Source organism: Eubalaena glacialis, chromosome 5 (genome assembly GCF_028564815.1).
Source record: "Eubalaena glacialis isolate mEubGla1 chromosome 5, mEubGla1.1.hap2.+ XY, whole genome shotgun sequence".
Lineage (NCBI taxonomy): Eukaryota > Metazoa > Chordata > Mammalia > Artiodactyla > Balaenidae > Eubalaena > Eubalaena glacialis.
Window position 1 is genome coordinate 90,934,263 of NC_083720.1, and position 25,296 is coordinate 90,959,558.

At 36.5% G+C, this 25,296-nt stretch overlaps 1 protein-coding gene across 1 annotated transcript in view; it reads right to left on the reverse strand.

Moving 5' to 3' along the window:
* The window catches only part of GC (GC vitamin D binding protein), a 40,360-nt gene that overhangs the window by 5,135 nt on the left and 9,929 nt on the right, over positions 1–25,296 (reverse strand). Inside the window, exons 2-11 of the mRNA XM_061191448.1 lie at positions 17,123–17,192; positions 16,402–16,534; positions 14,128–14,339; positions 12,854–12,986; positions 12,456–12,550; positions 8,628–8,757; positions 7,397–7,599; positions 6,528–6,657; positions 5,996–6,093; positions 4,038–4,170 (exon numbers count right to left, since the gene is read on the reverse strand). Coding sequence (XP_061047431.1) covers positions 4,038–4,170; positions 5,996–6,093; positions 6,528–6,657; positions 7,397–7,599; positions 8,628–8,757; positions 12,456–12,550; positions 12,854–12,986; positions 14,128–14,339; positions 16,402–16,534; positions 17,123–17,192 — 1,337 coding nt within the window. The remainder of the gene's footprint in view (positions 1–4,037; positions 4,171–5,995; positions 6,094–6,527; positions 6,658–7,396; positions 7,600–8,627; positions 8,758–12,455; positions 12,551–12,853; positions 12,987–14,127; positions 14,340–16,401; positions 16,535–17,122; positions 17,193–25,296) is intronic.

A 25,296-nucleotide genomic window follows, 5' to 3' on the forward strand; every position in this document is an offset into this window, starting at 1 on the left:
AAGTCAAGGATTCCATTTTAGACAATGTGTGAATGATGATAATGTTTATACATTTCGGAAATAAGAGGGGGTTTTAAGGGAAAGACTTTGGGCATGTTGAGTTTGAATTTCTTGTGGGACAAGAGAGCCCCCATGGACAGTTGGATAAAAATGTTGGTGCTGAGGGGAGAGATTCTGGCTAGAGGTAGAGATTTGAAGATTGAAGGCATGTCCATGGATGAGAACACTCAGGGAAAATGTCATGTCATGAAAAGTGAAGAAGATCAAGGAAAAACTCTGGAAAACATGGAAACTTAAGGGATAGGTAGAAGAGGAAGACAATACTAAAGAGAGTAAGAAGGGAAGAGTCAGAAGGAAAAAGGTAGAATATGATAATGCAGATGACAGTTGTTTCAAGAAGAAAAATAATTGTGGGTATCGAGTGTTTTGCAGAGAAGGCTGGTAAGATAAGGACTGAAAAATGTTTATTAGATTTAGCAAGAAGATTTCAGTGTGACTTTGCCATTAGTGGTATGGTAGCATCAGAAGCCGTACTGCAAAGCCGTACCTCTTATTAATTCCGTAGAGGAATTAATAAGAGGTGTAAGGAATGAGAGTATATACTGTTCAAGAATCATGGCTGTAAGGGAAGGAGAAAAGTAGCTAGGGAGTAGTGTCTAAAGTATCTTAGTTTTCTAAGATCAGGAGATAAGTAACTTTAAATTAGAATCATTAAAAAGGTATTGTTGAAACAAAAGAGTATAACTAATGAAAGAAGCATCCAAGGAAGTGGGATGAATGGAATTCAGAGTGATACTACTGACCTGGTATCATGTTTGCTATTTTAACAATAATTTTGGATTTTCAGTCAGTAATTAATAGTTTTCCGGTATCGGTAATTTGCCTTTGTCATTATTAGCTAAATTAGGGCTGAATTCTGACAATGACATGGAGTGACAGTAACGGACTCATGAAATAAACTTATGATTTTCCTTATATGATCTCTGTATCTCTCACTCAACCCATGTGTAAAAGGGGAATTAAAATGTTACCTAACATTTAGAATTGTTTTAGATCATTCTATAAATACATGTAAAGCTATTAATATTCTGCTTAACAAATAGAAATCGTTTAATAATTGCTAGCTATGACACTGAGGATTATAAAATCTACTTATACTGAGAGATGTAACAATTTTTCCTGAAGTATGGGAGAGAAGACAAGGGAAGGGAGAGAAGGAGGTGAAGGGGATGAGAGAGGAAAAGTCAGTATCCTCTTTGCCCAGCTTCTCTTGGCTATTTGCATTTGACTGTCTTCGAAATTTTAATGATCAACTCCAGGACATAACAGTGGCTTTCTGAAAACGTTGGGACATCTTAGGGATAGCATAGTAATGAGTTTTCAGAAGAATGAACAGGGATGCCTTGCCTGAATGATGGAGAGAAATAAAAATCAAGTCTAATTTTGCAGTTGTAAGTTTTTCTACAGTCAGTGGGCCTCTATGGAAAATAAAAATGGACCAGTTCTGAGTGTCATGGTAGAGCCAAAAGAAAATTACACTGATGGTTCTGTTTCCTGATTATTTCAAGATCAGGGTGAGGGTGGGTAGGGGTTGATGACCACATAATGAAACACTGATTTAGTATGGTTCAGAGGCCCCTTCTGCCACTCTTCTAGCAACTGTGCCAAGTATATTTAGAATGGCAGACAGAAATGGATCCCTGGATGTAAATGACTTGGAGTGAGTGTAGTAGATGGGCACTACTTATAAGGAAAAGAAACTGTCAAGCATTTGGACAAGGAGATTAAATGATAAATTTAATGATAAATTATAATCCAAATTATAGGGTAAATGGGACAAATATTTACACTAAGCATTGAGAATTAAAGTGAATGCTGTTCTAGCAGATTGAAGTCAGAAAGCAGAGGTGAGCACACCTACCTGACAATGAGATTAATGTAGAAAGACAATCAAAAAGGCTAACAAACACCAAAGGGTCTAACGTCCAAGGGCTCTAAATAATCAAATGTTCATGAGTATCTCAACTCCATTCCTCTCACTGTTCTTTAGCAATTACGGAAAGTCTGGCTACTCAGCAGCAGCACTGCTATAAATTTACTGGTTATAAAGCAAGAAAATAGAACATTACAAAACTGCCTTCTCATCATGATTGTTGAAAATAAAGTTTTAAAATGGCAATGTGTTATAATGAAAAATATAGTGAAAAGCAGATTAAAGAAATGAAAAGCAAGAGGCTTGAAGGAAGCATGTGCTTCGTGCATAAAGCTCAGTTTGTCTCGGATGAGGTCAAAAAGAAAAGTGTGTAGCTGCATGAACAGATGATGGGACTAGAGACGGGTTACAGAAGTGGTATTTTTGACAGAATATAAGAAAAGGATTTAGGCTTTTTTTTTCTTGATGACTGCATGAGGCCGTCAGAGCAAATTCTGCTGATAGAAAACACCTTTTAGGTAAGGTGACTTTTTTTTTTTTTTCCCTTCTGGAAAAGGCAGCCTAAGCAGCTACTTATATTACCCAAAGCCAGTTGGTAGTCCAGGAAGGAACTGTTCGATTTAGTTGCCTTATGCTAAATGTTTTAATGCCGATAATGACCAAAATATCCTAATACGCCAACTCTTTCAGTTTTTGTTTAGAATCTTACTTGTTTTGAATTTTAATGAAAGGTGAACATGATATATTTCTCAGCAGAATTTAAAGAACAGGCTTTTATTGTATTGTACCCTTTTCATCTGGAATTCTGACTTTACAAATTATTACAAACAAGGTTGGCAAATAGGTTTGGGATTGGAGTGTATACATGGAAATTGGAGGAGAAATCAGAATCTTCAAGGGTATAGAGGAGAAAGACAAACAATATGATGTAGCTCGATTTGTTAATTTAAGGCTTTGTTTGGCAGTATACAGTAAAAAACAAAACTTCACTAAAATGTTCAGAGAATTGGTACATATAGCCCCAAACTTAAAAGAACAAAAACAAAGGCACAAACAGCTTTTCACAGTCTAACTTTCCAAAAACCACTTCAAATATAAAAGAGCCTCTACTGAGAAGAGAGAAAAGACATTTTCTAGTTGGTAGAGAAAGCCAGACTAGACTCAGTAGAAATTATGAGGGGAATATCATGGTTTAGTTTATAGAAAAATGTTCTCATAAATGAAGCTACCGGGCAGTGAAATAGTCTACCTCTAGGAGAAAATAAATTGACTGTATTTAAATGGAAGCTGAATGACCTGTGGAAGGGAATAACTGAGTAAAAAATTACACTAAATGAGCTTCAAGGTTTTCTTCTGACACATAAACTTTTGTGATTTTTATTAAGTTCTTGGATATTATCAAATGTGCTCTAATAGAATAGTAATAGAAATAGAATAGAAAAATAATAGAATAATAAAATGAAACCAGGCTTTGTTGCTTTCATGGTTTAAATGAACAAAATTTCATGTAAGTTCTTGAAAAAATTCTTTAACTTATAGAAAAGGACCTCTGATTGGCATTAAATCACTGGCCTAAGTAGTATTAACTTTTACACTGTAGTTAAATTATTTTTATGTAAAGGCAAAAATGATGGGTCCAAAATGGATCATAAATGTTTCCTTCCCAATAGACAACAAAACCAACAATAGTTAAATCCGGCCAAAAGGGATACAACTTAATATCATGAACTTTAGAAAGAGGTGAGCAAAGGAAGATACTATTTTGGTATGGCATAGAGTTGTTTTAACCCTGCCTCTATGTTCCAGAAATAGAATGGGTGAGACATCAAAATTCTTGGAATTGTCACTAATACCTCCAAATTAGCTGTAAAGTGAAATGGAGTGCTCTTTATCTTTTTTGACTATTCTAATATAGCATTCTGAAATGACTGCTGGAGAATAATGGGTCAAATGGAGGATGTAAACAAATGGATTACTGCATCTGAAAAGGCCAACAAAACATTTCCCCATGAATAGGACAGGCAATCAATAACAAATGAGTAAATCTTACTATATAAGTTCTTAATACTATGCAGTGATTAAGTAGAGGGTTAAATTTTCTTACCTCTGAATTGCAGTAGAGAGGAGGTGAGTTTATAGAACAACACTTGGAGGCAAAGTCTGAGCGCTTGGCAACCAGCTCTTCGAGTTCTGTCTCTGTGGCATCAGGCAGTTTTCCTCTTAGCCTCTCTGCCAGTCTGAAAGGCCAATTTTATGTAAAGTTTTACTAGATGTGTTTTATAAACATGTCTAGTGCAAAATGATAGCCATTTCAGATCTTTAGCAACAAAAAAGGAAAATATAGTTGCCCTTCTTAAGAAAATTTAATATCTGTGGAATGATTTTTAGTGCCTCAATTTGAGATTAGAAAGTGAAACCTGTCTCTTTAGGTCATGAAAGTAAACATACAAACTGTTGCTGAATTTGAATTCCCGCCTTTCCCCTTTCATTCGCTCAGTTGCATCAATCAGCATGGATGACTTCCTCCTCTATTCTCCCTGACCTTTCATCTTCTCTCAAGTTCTAGATTTCAAACTCCTCAAAGAATACTTCCCTTACAGGACTTTGTCACCTTCATGTATTCTCCCTCATTTTATGTAATTTTCCCTTCAGTTTGCCAACTTCTCAACTAGCTATGCTAGAAAACACAAAAAAGGTTAGAAACTTTGGCTCTTGTTTTGAGCTCTACTATTAACTAACTCTCTATCTCCCTTTCAAGACGGTGCTAGGATCTGAATTCTCTTGATTCTCTCCCAGTTTGATTGGTCTATGATCTTGGTAACTCTCTACCGTCATAATGGTTTATGACTCAGCCTGGTTTACGACTTTCTCCAAGAAATACTTGCCAGCCCAGTCGGTAGTGGGATTGGGAAGTAGTAGATACCCACGTTTATCTGGAGTTGGGATTAGTAAGATGGATACAGGGAAAGGCCAAGAGGGTGAGGGGGACTAGCTTGCTTATAAAAGCGTTATTGAAAAGAGTTGGTCCCAGCTGGGAGGGAAAGCAAGTCAGACCAGAAGGAACTCACAGGATAGGGAGAAAAAGGGCACGTATGGCATTGTAAATACCTAGACGCAATCGTTTCAATCTTCTCTGCTTTCAAAACTCAAAATGTCAATTTTACTGCATTAACATTTTTAATGTATTGAGATTATATAAATTATCACTCAGTTGCCCCGGGTAGTCCTGGAGTTCAAAACTGTTGGCAGAGAACTTAATCTTGCATTATCTGTAACATTCTATAACGCCTCCATAATCTATTAATTATGTAATTTCCTGATAACTGGGAAATAACCATTTTGAACTTAAAGGATTTCACAGCTTTTTTTTCTTTTAGAGCTTTGTTAAGGTAGACTTCATGGGGGTCACTGAAGAAGGTGTCATCCTTTTGGGATTCTTTATAAAGGTTTTTTTGTGGGGTTGTATTTGTGCTTACTTGATCTGTGTTGTTCAAAATGATTGGAAATGAATCTAATAAATTAATAAAGTTGAGAGTGACATGATCTTCTCAACAGAGATTTTCCAGGAAGCCAGTAAAACTTTTCATTATTATGGCCTATTATTTTAGTGTTAACACTTATTTATAAAGAAATGCCTTCCTTTATTTTTCTAAAAAGAGTTTCACTTAATTTTTATTTATTATTTATGGCTGTGTTGGGTCTTCGTTTCTGTGCGAGGGCTTTCTCCAGTTGTGGCAAGTGGGGGCCACTCTTCATCGCGGTGTGCGGGCCTCTCACTATCGCGGCCTCTCTTGTTGTGGAGCACAGGCTCCAGACGCGCAGGCTCAGTAGTTGTGGCTCAGGGGCCCAGTTGCTCCGCGGCATGTGGGATCTTCCCAGACCAGGGCTCGAACCCGTGTCCCCTGCATTAGCGGGCAGATTCTTAACCACTGCGCCACCAGGGAAGCCCATGCCTTCCTTTTTGACTTAGCACATCTAGAGTCTTCAACTCTGCTTCAAATAGCAGTACTGGGCTACTATTATTGATAAATTTGGAGGAATCAGCCAGAACAAGTCCCTTACTTTTTCTTGTACTCAGTAAATGTGTTTTCTGAATAATCGGCACACAGTTCTTGTCCCTTTTCAATGAAAGAAGATAGTTCTCTCGTCAATTGAGGGCCCTGTAAGAAAACAATTATTTGTCTTGAAACACTGTTCAGGGAGATGTGAAATCAGAACTCCATGCAATGTATCAAGATGAGTGTTTATTATCTCTATCAGATATTGGCTAACATTTTCTACGTAAGACCAGATTGTAAATACTTTAAGCTTTGTAAGTCCTATACAGTCTCTGCTGTACCTAGTCAACTGCCACCATGGCAAGAAAGCAGCCATAAACAATAAGTAGAGCTATATGCCAATGAAACTTTATGAACACTGATGTTGGAGTCTTATATAATTTTCATGTATAATGAAATATTTTTATTTTTAGGGCATTTAAAAATGTAAGACCATTCTTAGATCACAGACACCAGGCCAGATTTGCCCTATGAGCTGCAGTTTGCCAACCCTTGATCTATAGCAAAGTTGATAAAGAAAAGGTAGCACATTGTACCTTAGCATTGAAACAGGCAGTAGAGTCTTCAGAGTGGCAGCATTCATCAAGACTTTTCAGGGTTGGCTCAAGTATTTTACTGAGGAATACTTCTGGAATATGAGTCTTCCTACTTAGGTCAAACGTATACCTGGCATGAAAGAGAAAGGAGATAACACTCTTTAACATGGGTAGATTTGTGTAAGCATGTCATGTTTTGAAATTTGACATCTATTAAGGCAGAATACCTGCCTTCTTAATTAAAAATAAGATTTAATTAAAATTGACTCCAAATCAACAGGTTTGAAGTTAAAATCAGTATTCTCATTTGAATGCAAATTATCAACAGTTGCTTTGAAGCTATTGTAACTAGTTAATTTAACTCAAGTAAAATGCTGTATATACTACATATAAATTTGTTTATATATTTATATATAAACAGATCTACTTCAAATGCCTATGGAACTGTCCTTTATGCAACTATAATGCAGTGAACCCTATATAAAGCATCAAGTGAGCAACTTAGGTAGCTTTTCTGTGAAAGTAGTTTGTGTAAATTCTTCCATTGTCTCATCCCATTGTTTATGCATTTATAAAAACAATGAGTACTTAGACAAATGTAAATTAGTTTCAATCCAAATTCAGTCTAAATCCTGCTCTCTAATACTGGTAATTGATTTTGGGGCCTGTTGACTTAATTGAGAAATATTTTTACACCTCAAGTATGCACGTACTGGTAGTTCATGCAACTCAGTATACGCAACCAATGGTTTATTTTAGTTCTTAGCTGGAGGAAAACATTATATATTACCATTTCTTCCCGTTTTAATTTCTTTGTCACTTAATGCTAGTGAATATCAATACTGTCAAATTAGATCAACCCTACTTACTGATCTAGGACTTTGGTGTTTCCTTTATCACACACATCTTTGTTTGTGGGCAACTTGACATCTGGCAGGTCGGGGTTTTGGGCAGCTGGCATGAAGTAAGTGCACACAAAAATGTCCATGGGTGTTTTTTCTTGACAACAGTCCTTAAACTTAGAATTCTTTGTGGATAAGTTGTCACAGATTTTTACTGTGTATTCAGGCAGCTACAAAAGCAATTGTGAGTTTGTGCATTGTTAGTTTCCTAGTTAGTCTAATTAAAAATAAGGAAGGCTTACAAAAGTCAGTGTGAATGCTCTTTCAAGGTACATTGGTAGGACATTTGCGGAGGGCAATTTGTCAATGTGTACTAAGAGCCTTAAAGTATACAATCTGATTTCCACGAATTTACTCTCAGAAAATAATTACGGGTGAAGGGAAGATTTAGCTATAAGGCTATTAAGGGCAGCATTGCTTAACATATTAAACTGAAACAACCTAAATCCAATAAAAGGGGACTGGTTAAATAAAAAGATGGCATATCTAGGTAGATAAATGCAGCATATGCAATACATACATAGAGTCCCACTTAGCCATTATAAGTCAGGTTATAGAAAAACACCTATGGACACAGACAGGTATCCTTAATGAAAAAAGGCCAGGTAACAAAGTATCTATTTCTAAAGAGGTCCACAGACAGGTAGTGACTTTTATTTAAGTAACAGTTCAAATTTGTATCTACTTGAAAGGATTATATAAATGAAAGGTGAGAAATTTGGATGACTATCAAATTTTAATAGACATAACAAAAACATTAGACACTTTTAATAATGGTTGTAGTGTTGTCTAATAGAACAGATGATGAATGATGAAATAAATAATTTCTATCTGTACTGTGCCATACTGAGCATTTGAAAAGTGGCTAGTGTTACCAAAGTTGAAGTTTAAACTTTAAGTTTAATTTAAACTTAACTATATATGACTAGTAGATCTGCATTGGGCTCTGTAGGTAGAGTAAGGTCTTGGCAATCAGAATCTTGTCCTTGTGTGTGGACTTTGCCACTTGCTAGTTGTATGACTTCAAAGTATTAATCCTTGCTAATCTTCTGTTTCCTCATCTGTAAAATTGAGTTAACAATATATTTAAATTTCATAGGATACATATGAGGATTCATTGAGATGATGCATGTAGAAAGCAGCTTAGGAGAATGCCTGCCACTCAGTATGTGGCTCGTGATGATGACGATTTTCTTACCTCCTTAGCCATGCAGTCCTCAGAGGTAGACTCACAGCACTTGGAGACGATTGTGGTAACACCTTCAGCCAGTGGCAAAACATCTCCCAGATTCGCAGTAGGCACTTTCTGGGCAAATTTTATGAGATGGCTAAACAGTTAAAAATGAATTAGTAGTTTACCCATATTCTCAGTTTTTTTGGTTTCATTATGAACACAGAGTCGGGAGGAGTAATAGCATAGTTTTAATTCCTCAACGGCTGCATAGAGCACAACTGCTATGTGATGGATCCTTTGTGCAGAAGTCACTATTCAAAATTCAGTCATCCCCAATGAATCTTTTCATATTTTCAGTACTGATATAGAGCTTCTCCTCTGGCCAGATCTACGTAGTTGAAGCATGCCTTTAAAATGTTAGATCTAACGTATAGCTGATTCACTTTGTTATACAGCAGAAACTAACACAACATTGTAAAGCAATTATACTCCAATAAAGATGTTAAAAAAAAGTAAAATAAAATAGTTGTGATAAAAAAAAAATGTTAGATCTAAAATGGCAATAAAGAAAGCACTAATGTCTATTCATAAGGCCAGCGTTGTGTTTTTGTGACCCCTCATAGTCTTTAAAAATTTTCGTAAGTTCGTTTAGAAACTACAGATAAAAGAAATAATGAAGACCTATAGCCCTAGACTACAGAGTTAATAAATGTTGATGTTTTGGTGTATTACCCTGAAGTATTTTATAAGGCTTACAAGGTATTTTATAAGCGATTATGCTCTGCTATACCATTCACCTATTTTCCTTTTTCACTTAATATATCAGGAATAGGTTCTATATCATTCTTTTTAAATTGCGGCAAAAAACATAAAATTGGCCATCTTAACCATTTTTAAGTGTATAGTTCAGTAATGTTAAGTATATTTACTTTTATATAATAGATCTCTAGAAATTTATCTTGCAAAATTAAAACTCGATACCCATAAATACTGCCCCCTCCCCACTGATCCACCCTCAGCCTTTCGTGAGCCTCTACCTTTTTGCTTTCTTTTTCTATGACTTTTATTACTTTAGATATTCTATATGAGTGAAATCATACAGTATTTGTCCTTTTGTGACTGCTTATTTTGCTTAGCCTAATGTCCTCAATGTTCATCCATGTTGTAGCATGTGACAGGAATTTTTTTTTTTTTTAATTTATTTATTTTTGGCTGTGTTGGGTCTTCGTTTCTGTGCTAGGGCTTTCTCCAGTTGCTGCAAGCGGGGGCCACTCTTTATCGCGGTGCGCAGGCCTCTCACTATCGCGGCCTCTCTTGTTGGGAGCACAGGCTCCAGATGCGCAGGCTCAGTAGTTGTGGCTCATGGGCCCAGTTGCTCCGCGGCATGTGGGATCTTCCCAGATCAGGGCTTGAACCCGTGTTGCCTGCATTGGCAGGCAGATTCTCAACCACTGCGCCACCAGGGAAGCCCAGGAATTTTTTAAGACTATATAATATGTAATATAGGTATGTATTGTATGTATGTATCACACTTTATCCATTCATCTGTCAGTGGACATTTGGGTTGCTTCTACCTCTTGACTATTGTGAATAATGCTGCAATTAACATGGGTGTGCAAATATCTCCTTGAGGTTCTGCTTTGAATTTCCCTGGATATATATGCAGAAGTGAGATTGCTGGATCATATGGTGACTCTATTTTTAAATTTTTGAGAAACCTTCATACTATCTTTCACAATGGCTGTACCATTTTGCATTCCCATCAGCAGTGCACAAGGATTCCAATTTCTCCATATCCTTGCCAACACTCATTTTCTGTTCTTTTGGTAGTGGTCATCCTAATAGGTGTGAGATGATATCTCATTGTGGCTTTGATTTGTATTTCTCTTATGATTAGTGATGTTGAATATCTTTCCACTTATGTATCTCTTGTTGAATCATCTATTCAATTATTTTTAATCAAGTTATTTTTTGTTGAGCTGTAGAAGTTCCTTACGCATTCTAGATATTAAACCCTTATTAGATAGCTGACTTGCAAATATTTTCTCCCATCCCATAGATTGCCTTTTCACTTGGTTTTTTCCTTTAAAGTGCAGTAGTTTAAGCTTGATGTAGTTCTATATATCTATTTTTGCTGTGACCTATGCTTTGGTGTCATTTCCAAGAAATTGCCAAATCCAACATCCTGAGGTTTTTTCCCTATGTTTTCTTCTAGGAGTTTTATAGATTTAGATCTTTAATCTATTTTGAATTAATTTTAATATATGGTGTAAGGTAAGGGTTCAACTTCATTCTTTTGCAAGTGCAAATCCAATTTTTCCAGCACCATTTGTTGAAGAGACTTTTTTCTCAATCGTGTAGTTTTGGCACCCTTGTGGAAAATCATTTGGCCATATATATTAGGGTTTCTATATGAGCTGTCTATTCTTTTCCACTGGTCTCTCTATATCTTGTTATGCCCATACCACAGTGTCTTTATTACTGTTGCTTTGTAATATGTTTTGAAATCAAAGTGTGAGACCTCCAACTTTGTTGTTCTTTTTCAAGATTGTTTTGGCTATAAGGAGTCCCTTGATATTCCATATGAACTTTAGGGTGATTTTTTTTTTCTGTTTCAGCAAAAAAAAAAAATGCCATTGGGATATTGATAGAGATTGCATTGAATCTGTAGATTGCTTTGGATAGTATGGATATTTTTACAACATTAATTCTTCCAATCCATAAGCATGAAATGTCTTTCTATTTGTAGTTTTGATTTCTTTTAGCAACACTTTGTTTTCATTAAATATTCTTTTAAAATATAATTATAACAAACTGACCTTCTCTCATAAATGGATATATCATGATTGATTTAAATATGCTCTATTAGGAAATATCTAAGTTTTTCATATTTAAAAAAAAAAATGTGGCAGCAATGTTTTTAGCTAAATCTTTGTCCACACTCAGTTCCTTGGAGTAAATTCCTAGACACTAATGCAAGTATAAATTTGTGATTAAGACATATATGTATATTGTTATAGGGGGTTTTATACTATGAATTCCTATGCTCTGCATGCCAAATACTCTAAATGCAAGGAAAACTAAAGGGAAGTTTTAGAGAAGATGCCATTTAGTATTTCAGTAGTTCTAATGGAAGATTATTTTTAAAGGACTCATGAAAGTAGTTTCTATGCCCTTTGGGGGAACCTTAAGATCTGGTGCCAGCATGAATTCTTTCATTACCATTAGAGGAAAAAACTTGTGTATCAGAGTAAAAGGAATTAAAGAGACTCTAAATACTGAAGATATAAAGCTGGCAAATCTAGATGTCTGAGGAGTTGAGAGAAGTGTAAACATAGAAACTGTCAAAATTGTGAAATTAACAATAGCCATACAAAAATCAAAGTGAAGCTTATAAACAAAGTAAGTAATTAGAATAAATTCATGAAGCTTACAAGATGTACACTATAGGGCACAAAGCTTCATATAACAAGAATTCAGGAAGTTTTTTCCCAAGATAAACATGGGCAAAGCAAGTAACAGGTGATGAATAAAAACGATTGTTTTTGCTCGTGTGTTCGTAATACATGCTAATATGAATACTGAGGAGATAATTTCTAGTGGTCTACCAGTCTTCCCATATGAGTATATGGAAAAGGTTGATTAAAATCAAATTATGTTTTAGAAAAGTTTTGTTCCTTATTCATATTTTGTGTAGAGAAAAAAAATAACTGGGCCCTATTTGAGGATTATTGGAGCATAACACTATGGTTTGTATCTTCTATTACAAACATTTTCTTAGAGAATCCTAATATTATGGAACAATAGTGCAGAAACAAACAGCTATACATGCTGATGGTGCTAAATCTTTACCTGAGCCTTGATTTCTCCTTCCCATAAGCAGAGTATTGTGAACAGATTCTATTTGACATTGTGGTGAGAAGTGATAAATGTTTAAGCTGAAGTCTCTAGAAAATAAATGAGAGAATGTCATTAGATGGTCAGGATCCATTGAAAGCACTGTGCAGGAATGGCCAAAAAGAGACCATTTGGACTCCTTTTGATGACTAGAAAGCTGAATTCTGACCAACGGAACTTTTTCCCCAGAGGTGGTTGTGTGTTTTTTCCAATTAACAAAATACGAAAGAGACATTTTAAAAACGTTTACGGATTCCAGAATCGGAATCTTTCTAACATTATTTGAAAGGAACGGCATTAATAGAAGAAGAAGAAGAAAAAAGAACATAACTATGTAACAAAATGACACTTACCTCTTTCAAAAAGCATACTGTTGGCTTTGGTGAGGTACAGCACGACCCTACCATGGAGAGAGAACTCTTGGTGTAACTGACTAATAGTGTCAAAGGAGCTTGTCCATAATTAATGGAATATTCATACATAAATCTGTGGGGGGAAAAATATGATTGGTCAAAACATGTGTGGGAAACCATCTTTTTCAGAAGTATTTTGATGGAAAAAGTGTGCATGTTAGTTGATAGTTATAATATCTAAAAAGCACTAGGGATTTAGAGAAAGGGTTATAATACTAGTCACTTTTAATCAATATCTTCATTTAAAAAAATCTTTTCTAAATTTCCATGTAGATTACTTGGGAGAGGTCATTTGTCCCTTTATTCCTTTAGTGTCTGCCATATGCATGGCCTATGGTAGCTGCTTATTAACGTTGGTGGAAAAAGTTGAAATGAAGGTAATGGAATTATCTTTAATTATCTGTTTATTCTAGACAATTGCTATGTATAGGCTTGTTTGTTGAAATTATTTTAATTTTTGTGAGCATAAGCCACTAAGTGTCTAAAGAGACTGAGATCTTAGGCAAAATCCTCCCTGAATTTACAGGGATGGGCAAGCCAACCAACTTTTATGAAATCATGACCTTGATTTCATACTTCTAAAGCCAGTTTGAATGATGTTGCTTTTGACTTCTGTGTGTATATATATATTTTTTCTATTATCATAATTTTTTTCCAACTTTATGATCTTCTGAGAGTAAAGAATCAATATATAATCGGCTCTTCATGAATGTTAAACAAGAAGGTAAAAGTAATATGTCCACTAATGTGGTACAACAAGTGTCATGTTCACAAGTGTTTCTGGGAATGTACTGTAAGAATGAAAAAAAGCTGTTTATTTCTTATGCTCTACTGGAAATTAAATACTTGTGCACAGCAATAAAATTCTATCAGATGGAGTATGCAAGGATCCCTAACGTAAGAGGAATCACGATAGCTGCTGTCAAATATTTGAACATGTCATGTGGACAGGGGATCCAAGTGAGTCTGCTTCAGAGACTAGAACTAGGATGAGAGAGGGTAGGCATTTGGGAAAGTTGACTTCATCTCCATCTGAGAAAGCTATTTGTAATAGGCACTGACAGAGATGGGATATTGTGGGTGACAGTCAAGTTTTTGTTATTGGTAATTGTCCGGGTTGCGGTATAAGAGGTGTTTATATAGAATAGGGGGTTAGATTAGACATGTATGTTATTTTATGCCCTGAAGTTTTACATATGATGAAAGCAGCTTACTGATCAGCAAACCCCTTGGGATCTTTCCTGAATGCCTCACAGATCTCATCATTTGTTGGCTCTACATAGGTAGGAAATTCTTGTGGCTGGTGCTTCAGAGCAGCCATACAGAGTTTCTTTTCAAGGCCCTCTTTGGTGCAGCACTCCGGAGTTCCTGGGTGCACTGGGAATGGAGAGTCACTTTCACAGGACTTAGCAGACAATGCTGAAGTCTAGAATGAGAAAAGAAAAGTAAACTCACATATGTGCAAGTTTCCAGGCTTATAGTTCTCCATTTAGTATAACATCTTAGTCTTAAATTTTAAAATTCTCATTAGTAACAAACTGGCCATGACAAGCTGCATTATTCTAGTTATAGGCTAGTACAGGGTCTTATGTTAAGACTCAGAGTGGTACCAAAAGAGAACCTTCATTAACAAGTGAACTGTATGTGATTGCAGCTGTAAGAGGTTTGATCCTCTAGTTCAGTGTTTATCCACAGGGATATTAACATCTCTAAGGATGAGGGAGGTCATTTGAAAAAGCTCCATTGATTCTGATGTGATCTCCCATCTGTATTCTGTTCTAAATACCGCTAAGAATGGGAACCTCCCTCTTCCCTCTTCCCCTCCCTTTGTTAAATGAACAAGCTCTTAATCCTTGACTGCTTTCCTCTTCAACATTGATTTGCATTCTCCTACTCAGTGGTTCTTGAGCCTGCTTTTGCATCAGTGTATAAAAATAAGAAATGCCTGGGCTGCATAACACAGAAATTCTGATTCAGTAGGTCAATGAGGCCTGAGGGTCTGTTTTTTCCCCAAAGTCCCAAAGTTTATTCTCCTGTGCATCATGGGTTGAAGCACTGGTACAATTTAACTTACTGCCTCAACAGTGGTACATAGATACATGTGGGCAGACTAAGCCCATGGTAAGAGTACCACCAAAGCAGTTGTAGCAACAAAATGTTCTTTTTGGAAAGAATTTGATATCTGGAATAAAAATGTGGAATAGAAATAGTCCCATGGAAATAGAAATAAGCCCATGGAAAAAATTGGGGATTTACATGGGAAAAAGATTTTGACATCTTTACAATTATTTTAGAAGATATCTTTTGAAGGTAAAACTTCTAAAGATCTTTCCTATCGATGAAGGAAAGCAACATGATGAATCATTTATGTAAACCAAAAGTAAACAGTGAATCTTTTCCCATTTCTTTCCCTGGCAACTTTCCTATTTTTCCTTTTTTATTACCTCCTTTCAAATAAAAAAACAAAGTTTACAAAGAAAGTAACATATTTGTAGAAAAAAATTGTACAGCAGGAAAAAGGTGTTATCCAAAAAATGTCAATGCTATCTCTGTTCTTATGATCTGTCTCTAACAATCTTAGATGGGTTATGACCAAACATTTCTGGTCAAGGGATGGGTTAGCAAATATATAAAATAAAATGGAAATAAACATGTGTTCTGTTTTTTTGATTGTAGTTGGTAGTTTGCTTGTTTATTTTAAGATAGTGCAGAAGGTTGTGTTGAAATGACATGTTATTTGTGGAGTTGTTGGTGGGAGAAAACAATAAAGTTCTTAGAAAGTAGATAAGGGCCAGGTAAAGAAATTAATAGGTAAGAGTCATAGAATATATTCTAATCAGATCTTTGGAGCATTGTGTCTGTTGGGTAACTGCTGCAGTCTTGAGCAAGGAGACATTTGTCTGTAGAGGCCTTTATCAAGATGCAGCTAAATGTCATTTTTATTCATCCTGATGGACAGTATCAGTAAATTGCTAGAAACACCTGTAGTTTCACATTTTTCAGCTGTTGTCTATATTTTGAGAACTGTCATTTCAGCATTTTTTATTTCTGCATGTATACTCTAAGGTAGAAAACGCAGAACTGTGTGTGTATATATAGGGCAATTTTTGAACCCCCAAATAACTTGAAACCAACACTAAGTTTTTCCAGGGCAGTTGGTACAGGGCAGTTGGTACCAGTCTTGGCATGATACAGGTATGGGTATTGGTAGGCTTCTAAGATACACAGACTATATTAGAATTATTTTGAGAGGTCCATGAATTAATAATATACACCCCAGTTTTCTCATCTGAACCTTGTAGGACTAATGGGCAGAATTGGTTCACTATACCAGAATAAATTTGGGCTCTAGGATAATAGACTTCATATTTCCCTCAAAATTGGAGTAGGTGGGTTGCTGTCTAAAATTTCCCCAAGATATGACGTAAAGGCCTGTCTTGACCCCCTTCTATGGGCCAGCATAGACATGGCCAACCACACAACCCTACCCTGTTGTCATAACAGTCAGGGTCGGCCCCCTCAGCACAGCAGGCTTCTGTCAAGGAGACAACTTCATTCACAAGATGACTGATCTGTTCAAAGGTGCCACTGGGAAATTTTCTGCTGTATAGGACCATTGACCTGAGGAGAAATAGAAGTCAATGTATGCAGAATTTTTTTAAAGTTTTCACATTTGCACATATTTTAATATGAAATCTATTCAATTTTTTAGTGGAATATTGCACACATGTTCTTGACTAATGAAAATATGACATTGGCTTTAAAAATAAGTTTACCTAGAACAAAAACGCATCTTGTAACAGTAGAACTTGGGTTTGAGAGTTCCATCAAACCAGCCTCATGTTCTTTCCTCTCTCAAGCCTCCCCAAATGAACCTGTCCTTTACCTTGCTGCCTTTGTTTGCCAGCGTCCTAGCATGTATTATTTGCCTTTTAATTCACCTTAGAAAACTATGCTTACTTGTTTTCTCAACTCATTAGTATACTTGTAACAAATTCTTAGACCATATTAACAATACGGAATTGTTCAACTGGAATCTTTGGATGTCCTCCATTTGCCTGACATCTCTGCCCACTTTGACCCTGGGGCTCTATCCTCTTAATCTTAATGGAGATCAGTTCAGTCCCCATCGCAGAATTGAAGATACCTCACACTTAGCTTCATTCAAGGTCAGGTAACCAGGAGAGTGAGCAAGTACCACATACTTACAAAGATGTGAAGTCATCTTTCCCCAGGCTGGCGAGTTCCTTGCAGACTTTATCTTTCTCATAATCTCGACCTAGGAAACCAGAAATATATATATATAAAAGTATCTTTTTCCTTTTAAATGAATGTTGCATTAAATGTATATATACAAAGGGGGATCTTCCACATGATTCATCAATGGTGAAAGTACCATTTTTCTCAATACCTATATGCAATTTCACTTTTTGGTGCCTTTCTGTTTTATCACAATGGATCAAAATTTGACGCTATGCTATAAACTTTAATGAAAATTAAAGAAATAAATTAAGAAAAAGAATGAACTATAGAGGGCAGACAACAGAAGCAAGAAAAACTACAATTCCGCAGCCTGTGGAAGGAAAACCACATTCACAGAAAGATAGACAAAATGAAAAGGCAGAGGGCTATATACCAGATGAAGGAAAAAGATAAAACCCCAGAAAAACAACTAAATGAAGTGGAGATAGGCAACCTTCCAGAAAAAGAATTCAGAATAATGATAGTGAAGCCGATCCAGGACCTCAGAATAAGAATGGAGGCAAAGATTGAGAAGATGCAAGAAATGTTTAACAAAGACCTAGAAGAATTAAAGAACAAACACCTAGAAGAATTAGAACAAACAAACAGATATGAACAATACAATAACTGAAATGAAAAATACACTAGAAGGAATCAATAGCAGAATAACTGAGGCAGAAGAATGGATAAGTGACCTGGAAGATAAAATAGTGGAAATAACTACTGCAGAGCAGAATAAAGAAAAAAGAATGAAAAGAATTGAGGACAGTCTCAGAGACCTCTGGGACGACATTAAACACAACAACATTCACATTATAGGGGTCCCAGAAGGAGAAGAGAGAGAGAAAGGACCCAAGAAAATATTTGAAGAGATTATAGTTGAAAACTTCCGTAACATGGGAAAAGAAATAGCCACCCAAGTCCAGGAAGTGCAGAGAGTCCCAGGCAGGATAAACCCAAGGAGAAACATGCTGAGACCCATAGTAATCAAATTAATAAAAATTATTGAAAGCAACAAGGGAAAAATGACAAATAACATACAAGGGAACTCCCATAAGGTTAACAGCTGATTTCTCAGCAGAAACTCTACAAGCCAGAAGGGAGTGGCATGATATGTTTAAAGTGATGAAAGGGAAGAACATACAACCAAGATTACTCTACCCAGCAAGGATCTCATTCAAATTCGACAGAGAAATCAAAAGTTTTACACACAAGCAAAAGCTAAGAGAATTCAACACCACCAAACCAGCACTATGACGAATGCTAAAGGAACTTCTCTAAGTGGGAAACACAAGAGAAGAAAAGGACCTACAAAAACAAACCCATAACAACTAAGAAAAGGGTAATAGGAACATACATATTGATAATTACCTTAAATGTGAATGGATTAGATGCTCCAACCAAAAGACACAGGCTTGCTGAGTGGATACAAAAACAAGACCCATATATATGCTGTCTACAAGAGACCCACTTCAGACCTAAGGACACATACAGACTAAAAGTGAGGGGATGGAAAAAGATATTCCATGCAAATGGAAATCAAAAGAAAGCTGCAGTAGCAATACTCATATCAGATAAATTGGCTTTAAAATAAAGACTATTACAAGAGAAAAGGAAGGACACTACATAATGATCAAGGGATCAATCCAAGAAGAAGATATAAGAATTATATATGCACCTCAAGCACCTCAATACATAAGGCAACTGCTAACAGCTATAAAAGGAAATTGACAGAAACACAGTAATAGTGGGGGACTTTAACACCTCACTTACCCCAAGGGACAGATCATCCAGACAGAAAATTAATAAGGAAACACAAACTTTAAAAGACACAATAGACTGGATAGAGTTAATTGATATTTATAGGACATTCCATCCAAAAACAGCAGATTACAGTTTGCAAATGCACATGGAACATTCTCCAGGATAGATCACATCTTGGGTCACAAATCAAGCCTTGGTAAATTTAAGAAAATTGATATATCAAGCATCTTTTCTGACCACAATGCTATGAGATTAGAAATCAACTACAGGGAAAAAAACCATAAAAAACACAAATACATGGAGGCTAAACAATACTTTACTAAATAACCAAGAGATCACTAAAGAAATCAAAGAGGAGATCAAAAAATACCTAGAGACAAATTACAATGACAACACAACAATCCAAAACCCTTGGGATGCAGCAAAAGCAGTTCTAAGAGGGAAGTTTATAGCAATACAAGCCTACCTCAAGAAACAAGAAAAATCTCAAACCATCTAACGTTACACCTAAAGGAACTAGAGAAAGAAGAATAAACAAAACCCAAAATTAGCAGAAGGAAAGAAATCATAAAGATCAGAGCAGAAATAAATGAAATAGAAACAAAGAAAACAATAGCAAAGATCAATAAAACTAAAAGCTGATTATTTGAAGATAAACAAAATTGATAAACCTTTAGCCAGACTCATCAAGAAAAAGAGGGAGAAGACTCAAATCAATAAAAATAGAAATGAAAAAGAAGTTACAATGGACACCGCAGAAATACAAAGCATCCTAAGAGACTGCTAAATGCAACTCTATGCCAATAAAATGGACAACCTGGAAGAAATGGACAAATTCTTAAAAAGGTATAAACTTCCAAGACTGAACGAGGAAGAAATAGAAAATATGAACAGACCAATCACAAGTAATGAAATTGAACCTGTGATTAAAAATCTTCCAACAAACAGAAGTCCAGGACCAGATGGCTTCACAGGTGAATTCTATCAAACATTTAGAGAAGAGCTAACACCTATCCTTCTCAAACTCTTCCAAAATATAGCAGAGGGAGGAACACTCCCAAACTCATTCTATGAGGCCACCATCACCCTGATACCAAAACCAGACAAAGATACTACTAAAAAAAAAAAATTACAGACCAATATCACTGATGAATATAGATGCAAAAATCCTCAGCAAAATACTAGCAAACAGAATCCACCAACACATTAAAAGAATCATACACCATGATCAAGTGGGATTTATCCCAGGGATGCAAGGATTCTTCAATATATGCAAATCAATCAGTGTGATACACCATATTAACAAATTGAAGGATAAGAACCATATGATCATCTCAATAGATGCAGAAAAAGCTTTTGACAAAATTCAACACCCATTTATGATAACTCTCCAAAAAATGGGCATAGAAGGAACCTACCTCAACATAATAAAGGCCATATACAACAAACCAACAGTAGACATCATTCTCAATTGTGAAAAACTGAAAACATTTCCTCTAAGATCAGGAACAAGACAAGGATGTCCACTCTCACCACTATTATTCAACATAGTTTTGGAAGTCCTAGCCACGGCAATCAGAGAAGAAAAACAAATAAAAGGAGTACAAATTGGAAAAGTAACACCATCACTGTTTGCAGATGACATGATACTATACATAGATAATCCTAAAGATGCCACCAGAAAACTACTAGAGCTAATCAATGAATCTGATAAATTTTCAGGATACAAAATTAATGTACAGAAATCTCTTGCATTCCTATACACTAACAATGAAAGATCAGAAAGAGAAATTAAGGAAACACTCCCATTTACCATTGCAACAAAAAGAATAAAATACCTAGGAATAAACCTACCTAAGGAGACAAAAGACCTGTATGCTGAAAACTATAAGACACTGATGAAAGAAATTAAAGATGCTACAAACAGATGGAGAGATATACCATGTTCTTGGCTTGGAAGAATCAACATTTTGAAAATGACTGTACTACCCAAAGCAATCTACAGATTCAATGTAATCCCTATCAAATTACCAGTGGCACATTTTACAGAACTAGAACAAAAAAAATCTTAAAATTTGTATGGAGACACAAAAGACCCTGAATAGCCAAAGCAGTCTTGAGGGAAAAAAATGGAGCTGGAGGAATCAGGCTCCCTAACTTCAGACTATACTACAAATCTACAGTAATCAAGACAATATAGTACTGGCACAAAAACAGAACTATAGATCAGTGGAACAGGATAGAAAGCCCAGAGATAAACCCACGCACCTATGGTCAACTAATCTATGACAAAGGAGGCAAGGAGGTACAATGGAGAAAAGACAGTCTCTTCAATATGTGGTGCTGGGAAAACTGGACAGCTACATGGAAAAGAATGAAATTAGAACACTCCCTAACACCATACCCAAAAATAAACTCAAAATGGATTAGAGACCTAAATGTAAGATCGGACACTGTAAAACTCTTAGAGGGAAACATAGGAAAAACACTCTTTGACATAAATCACAGCAAGATCTTTTTTGATCGACCTCCTAGAGTAATGGAAATAAAAACAAAAATAAACAAATGGGACCTAATGAAACTTAAAAGCTTTTGCACAGCAAAGGAAACCATTAACAAGGCGAGAAGACAACCCTCCAAATGGGAGAAAATATTTGCAAATGAATCAACGGACAAAGGATTAATCTCCAAAATATATAAACAGCTTATGCAGCTGAATATTAAAAAAACCTGATCCAAAAATGGGCAGAAGACCTAAATAGACATTTCTCCAAAGAAGACATACAGATGGCCAAAAAGCACATGAAAAGCTGCTCAACATCACTAATTATTAGAGAAATGCAAATCAAAACTACAGTGAGGTATCACCTCATACCAGTTAGAATGGGCATCATCAGAAAATGTACAAACAACAAATGCTGGAGAGGGTGTGGAGAAAAGGGAACCCTCTTGCACTGTTGGTGGGAATGTAAATTGATACGGCCACTATGGAGAACAGTATGGAGGTTCCTTAAAAAATGAAAAATAGGATTACCATATGACCCAGCAATCCCACTAATGGGCATATATGCTGAGAAAACCATAATTCAAAAAGACACATGCACCCCAATGTTCATTGCAGCATTATTTACAATAGCCAGGTCATGGAAGCAACCTAAGTGCCCATCGACAGATGAATGGATAAAGATGATGTGGCACACATATACAATGGAATATTACTCAGCCATAAAAAGAAACGAAATTGAGTTATTTGTATTTAGGTGGATGGACCTAGAGTCTGTCATAAAGAGTGAAGTAAGTCAGAAAGAGAAAAACAAATATCATATATTAACACATATATGTGGAACCTAGAAAAATGGTACAGATGAAGTGGTTTGCAGGGCAGAAATAGAGACACAGATGTAGAGAACAAACATATGGACACCAAGGGGGGAAGTGTAAGAGGGGTGGTGGTGTGATGAATTGGGAGATTGGGATTGACATGTATACGCTAATATTTATGAAATAGATAACTAATAAGAACCTGCTGTATAAAAAATAAATACAATTTAAAAATTTTAAAAAATGGTCCATATCAAAAAAAAATTAAAAATTAAAAAAAAAAAAGAAAACAAACTCAGATACAAATAGGTGGTTCCTTGCTGGTACTGGGGGGGATGGGTAAAATTGGTGAAATGGATTAAGAGGTACAAGCCTTCGGTTATAAAATAAGTCAGCCATGAGGATGTAATATACAGCATCAGGAATATGGGCAATAATATTTCAATAACTTTGGGGACAGACGATTACTAGACTTACCGTGGTGATCATTGCATAATGTATGCAAATGTCAAATCACTATGTACTACACCTGAAACTAACATAATATTGTATGTCAACTATATTTCAATAAATTTAAAAAAAGAATGAACTAATACTGAAAGCAGGTAAGTCAAAATATATGTGCCAACCAGTGAGTCAGAACCTGCTGATATAGCAATCATTCTTAGGTCCCATCTTTATAATAATGCTCAAATAAAGCTTTTTATCCCTCCTTCCTTTCTTTGCCTCAGTTTCACCTAAGGCCTCAAAAGAACGAAGAACAAAAAATAAATGGAGAATATGTCTACCTTCCAAAGTGAAGAGCTAGGCCCAGTAATGCGGGCCTTTAAATGGGGTGTGTGAGCACTGGTGTTGCCTCCCTTGCTTCATTACCCACCTCCAGACTCTCTAAGGGAAGCCTAGGAATTCAGCTGAGGAAGAAGATGGAAAGTAGGCAAAATAAGTTTTGGAGAAAGTTGTCAGTGTGGTGGGTTTGGGAGAGTGATGCGAGAGTGCATCTCCTTACTTCAAGCATAGTAAGAAGGGCTTCAAAGAAAACACTCAGACCTTGATAGGTGACCCTTTGAAGGTGGGGTACAATGGACAGGTGTCTGATTCAGACTGGAGAAATCTACGAGGTTAGAAGGGCTGGTTAAGTGGCCTGAGGCAACAAAGGAGAGGGTTGTGAGTGGGAAGCTCTGCTGTGGCCTGTGTACCTGATATAGATCAAGCAGGAGAACAAACTGTCCTGGAATCATCCTATCTTTTTTTTTTTTTTTTTTTTTTTTTTTTTTTTTTTTTTTAAAGGCAGAGAGACATTTATCTAGAAGGCAGCAGGCTACCAAAAGTAGGACACCTCTGTGCAGATGCAGATAACTTGAAAATCAAAGGGAGGTCTTAAGGTGCCAGCTGGATGGGGAGATCCCCAGGGATGATGGGGAAAGAGATCTCCAAAGAACCCACAAAGAGAAAATATCAACTCTGAACATCTCCTGTAACCAGAGGAAACAACACTATCTCACCAAGCTGCCCATTTGAATGAGTGTTTGCTGCTGCTTACGTTTCCTACTAGCTTTTCTTTTCCCTGTGTTAACCCTGGAGGAACTAAAAGCAGCCTAGAGAGTAGCAGGAAGGAGAAGAGAACAGGCAGAGGAAAGTGTATGCCTCCCTTTGCCACTAAAGGCAACAGGACTGAAACATGCCTGATCTGGGGGAGTAGCTTCAATTTTAAATGAATTTACAAATTTTTTACTTTAACCAGACAGTCCCATGACTGTTAACAGGTGGTTATTTTGATGTTCAAAAGGACCAGAGGACCTTATTTGAGTGATCAAAAAAATCATAGAACCTACTCTTAAGTCTATTCGGGTGGTTGGGAAGAGCTAGTTTGCACAGGGGATGAGTTCTTTTTTTTTTTTTTTAAATTAATTAATTAATTTATTTTTGGCTGTGTTGGGTCTTTGTTTCTGTGCGAGGGCTTTCTCTAGTTGCGGCGAGTGGGGGCCACTCTTCATCGCGGTGCGCGGGCCTCTCACTGTCGCGGCCTCTCTTGTTGCAGAGCACAGGCTCCAGACGTGCAGGCTCAGCAGTTGTGGCTCACGGGCCTAGTTGCTCCGTGGCATGTGGGATCTTCCCAGACCGGGGCTCGAACCCGTGTGCCCTGCATTAGCAGGCAGATTCCCAACCACTGCGCCACCAGGGAAGCCCACAGGGGATGAGTTCTTTATGGATGGTGAGACCTACTTGTTAACGCACCTGTTACATATACAATAGATGACACATGGAAGGCTGCCAGTGTTTTTCTTCCCCGATTCATCATTTATGCAAGAAAGTCTAGGAAATTTGCCAACATTTTGATGCTATATCTTTCCAAAAAAATGTAAGAAGTATAGAAATGGCCCAGTTCCTGTTCTAAATGGTTTTAACATTTAGTAACATCCTCCTGGATTTAAATATTGGGAAATCCATCTTGGATGATATGATGGCAACTACTGGTATGCATTTTACCCCCTGAATGTCCTCGCCTCAGCTCCGTGGATGAATGAATATACATAAGGCAGGGTAGGAATTCTTTTTTTTTTTTTAATTGGAGTATAGTTGATTTAAAATGTTGTGTTTCAGGTGTACAGCAAAGTGATTCTGTTATACATGTATCCACTCTTTTTAAGATTCTTTTCCCATATAGGCCATTACAGAGTACTGAGTAGAGTTTCCTGTGCTATACAGTAGGTCTTTATTCATCGTCTATTTTATATCATATGATATTGCTTATATGTAGAAATTCTTGTTTTATGGTTTGGAGTGGAGGTGGTAGTGGTTGGATACTGGCTGGAGAAGATTTTGTTTTGTTTTTGTTTTTGTTTTAAAAAGATTCTCGGGACTTCCCTGGTGGCGCAGTGGTTAAGAATACACCTCCAATGCAGGGGACATGGGTTCGATCCCTGGTCCGGGAAGATCCCATATGCCGTGGAGCAACAAAGCCTGTGCGCCACAACTACTGAGCCTGCACTCTAGAGTGACCGTGAGCCACAACTGCTGAAGCCCGTGCACCTAGAGCCCATGCTCCGCAGCAAGAG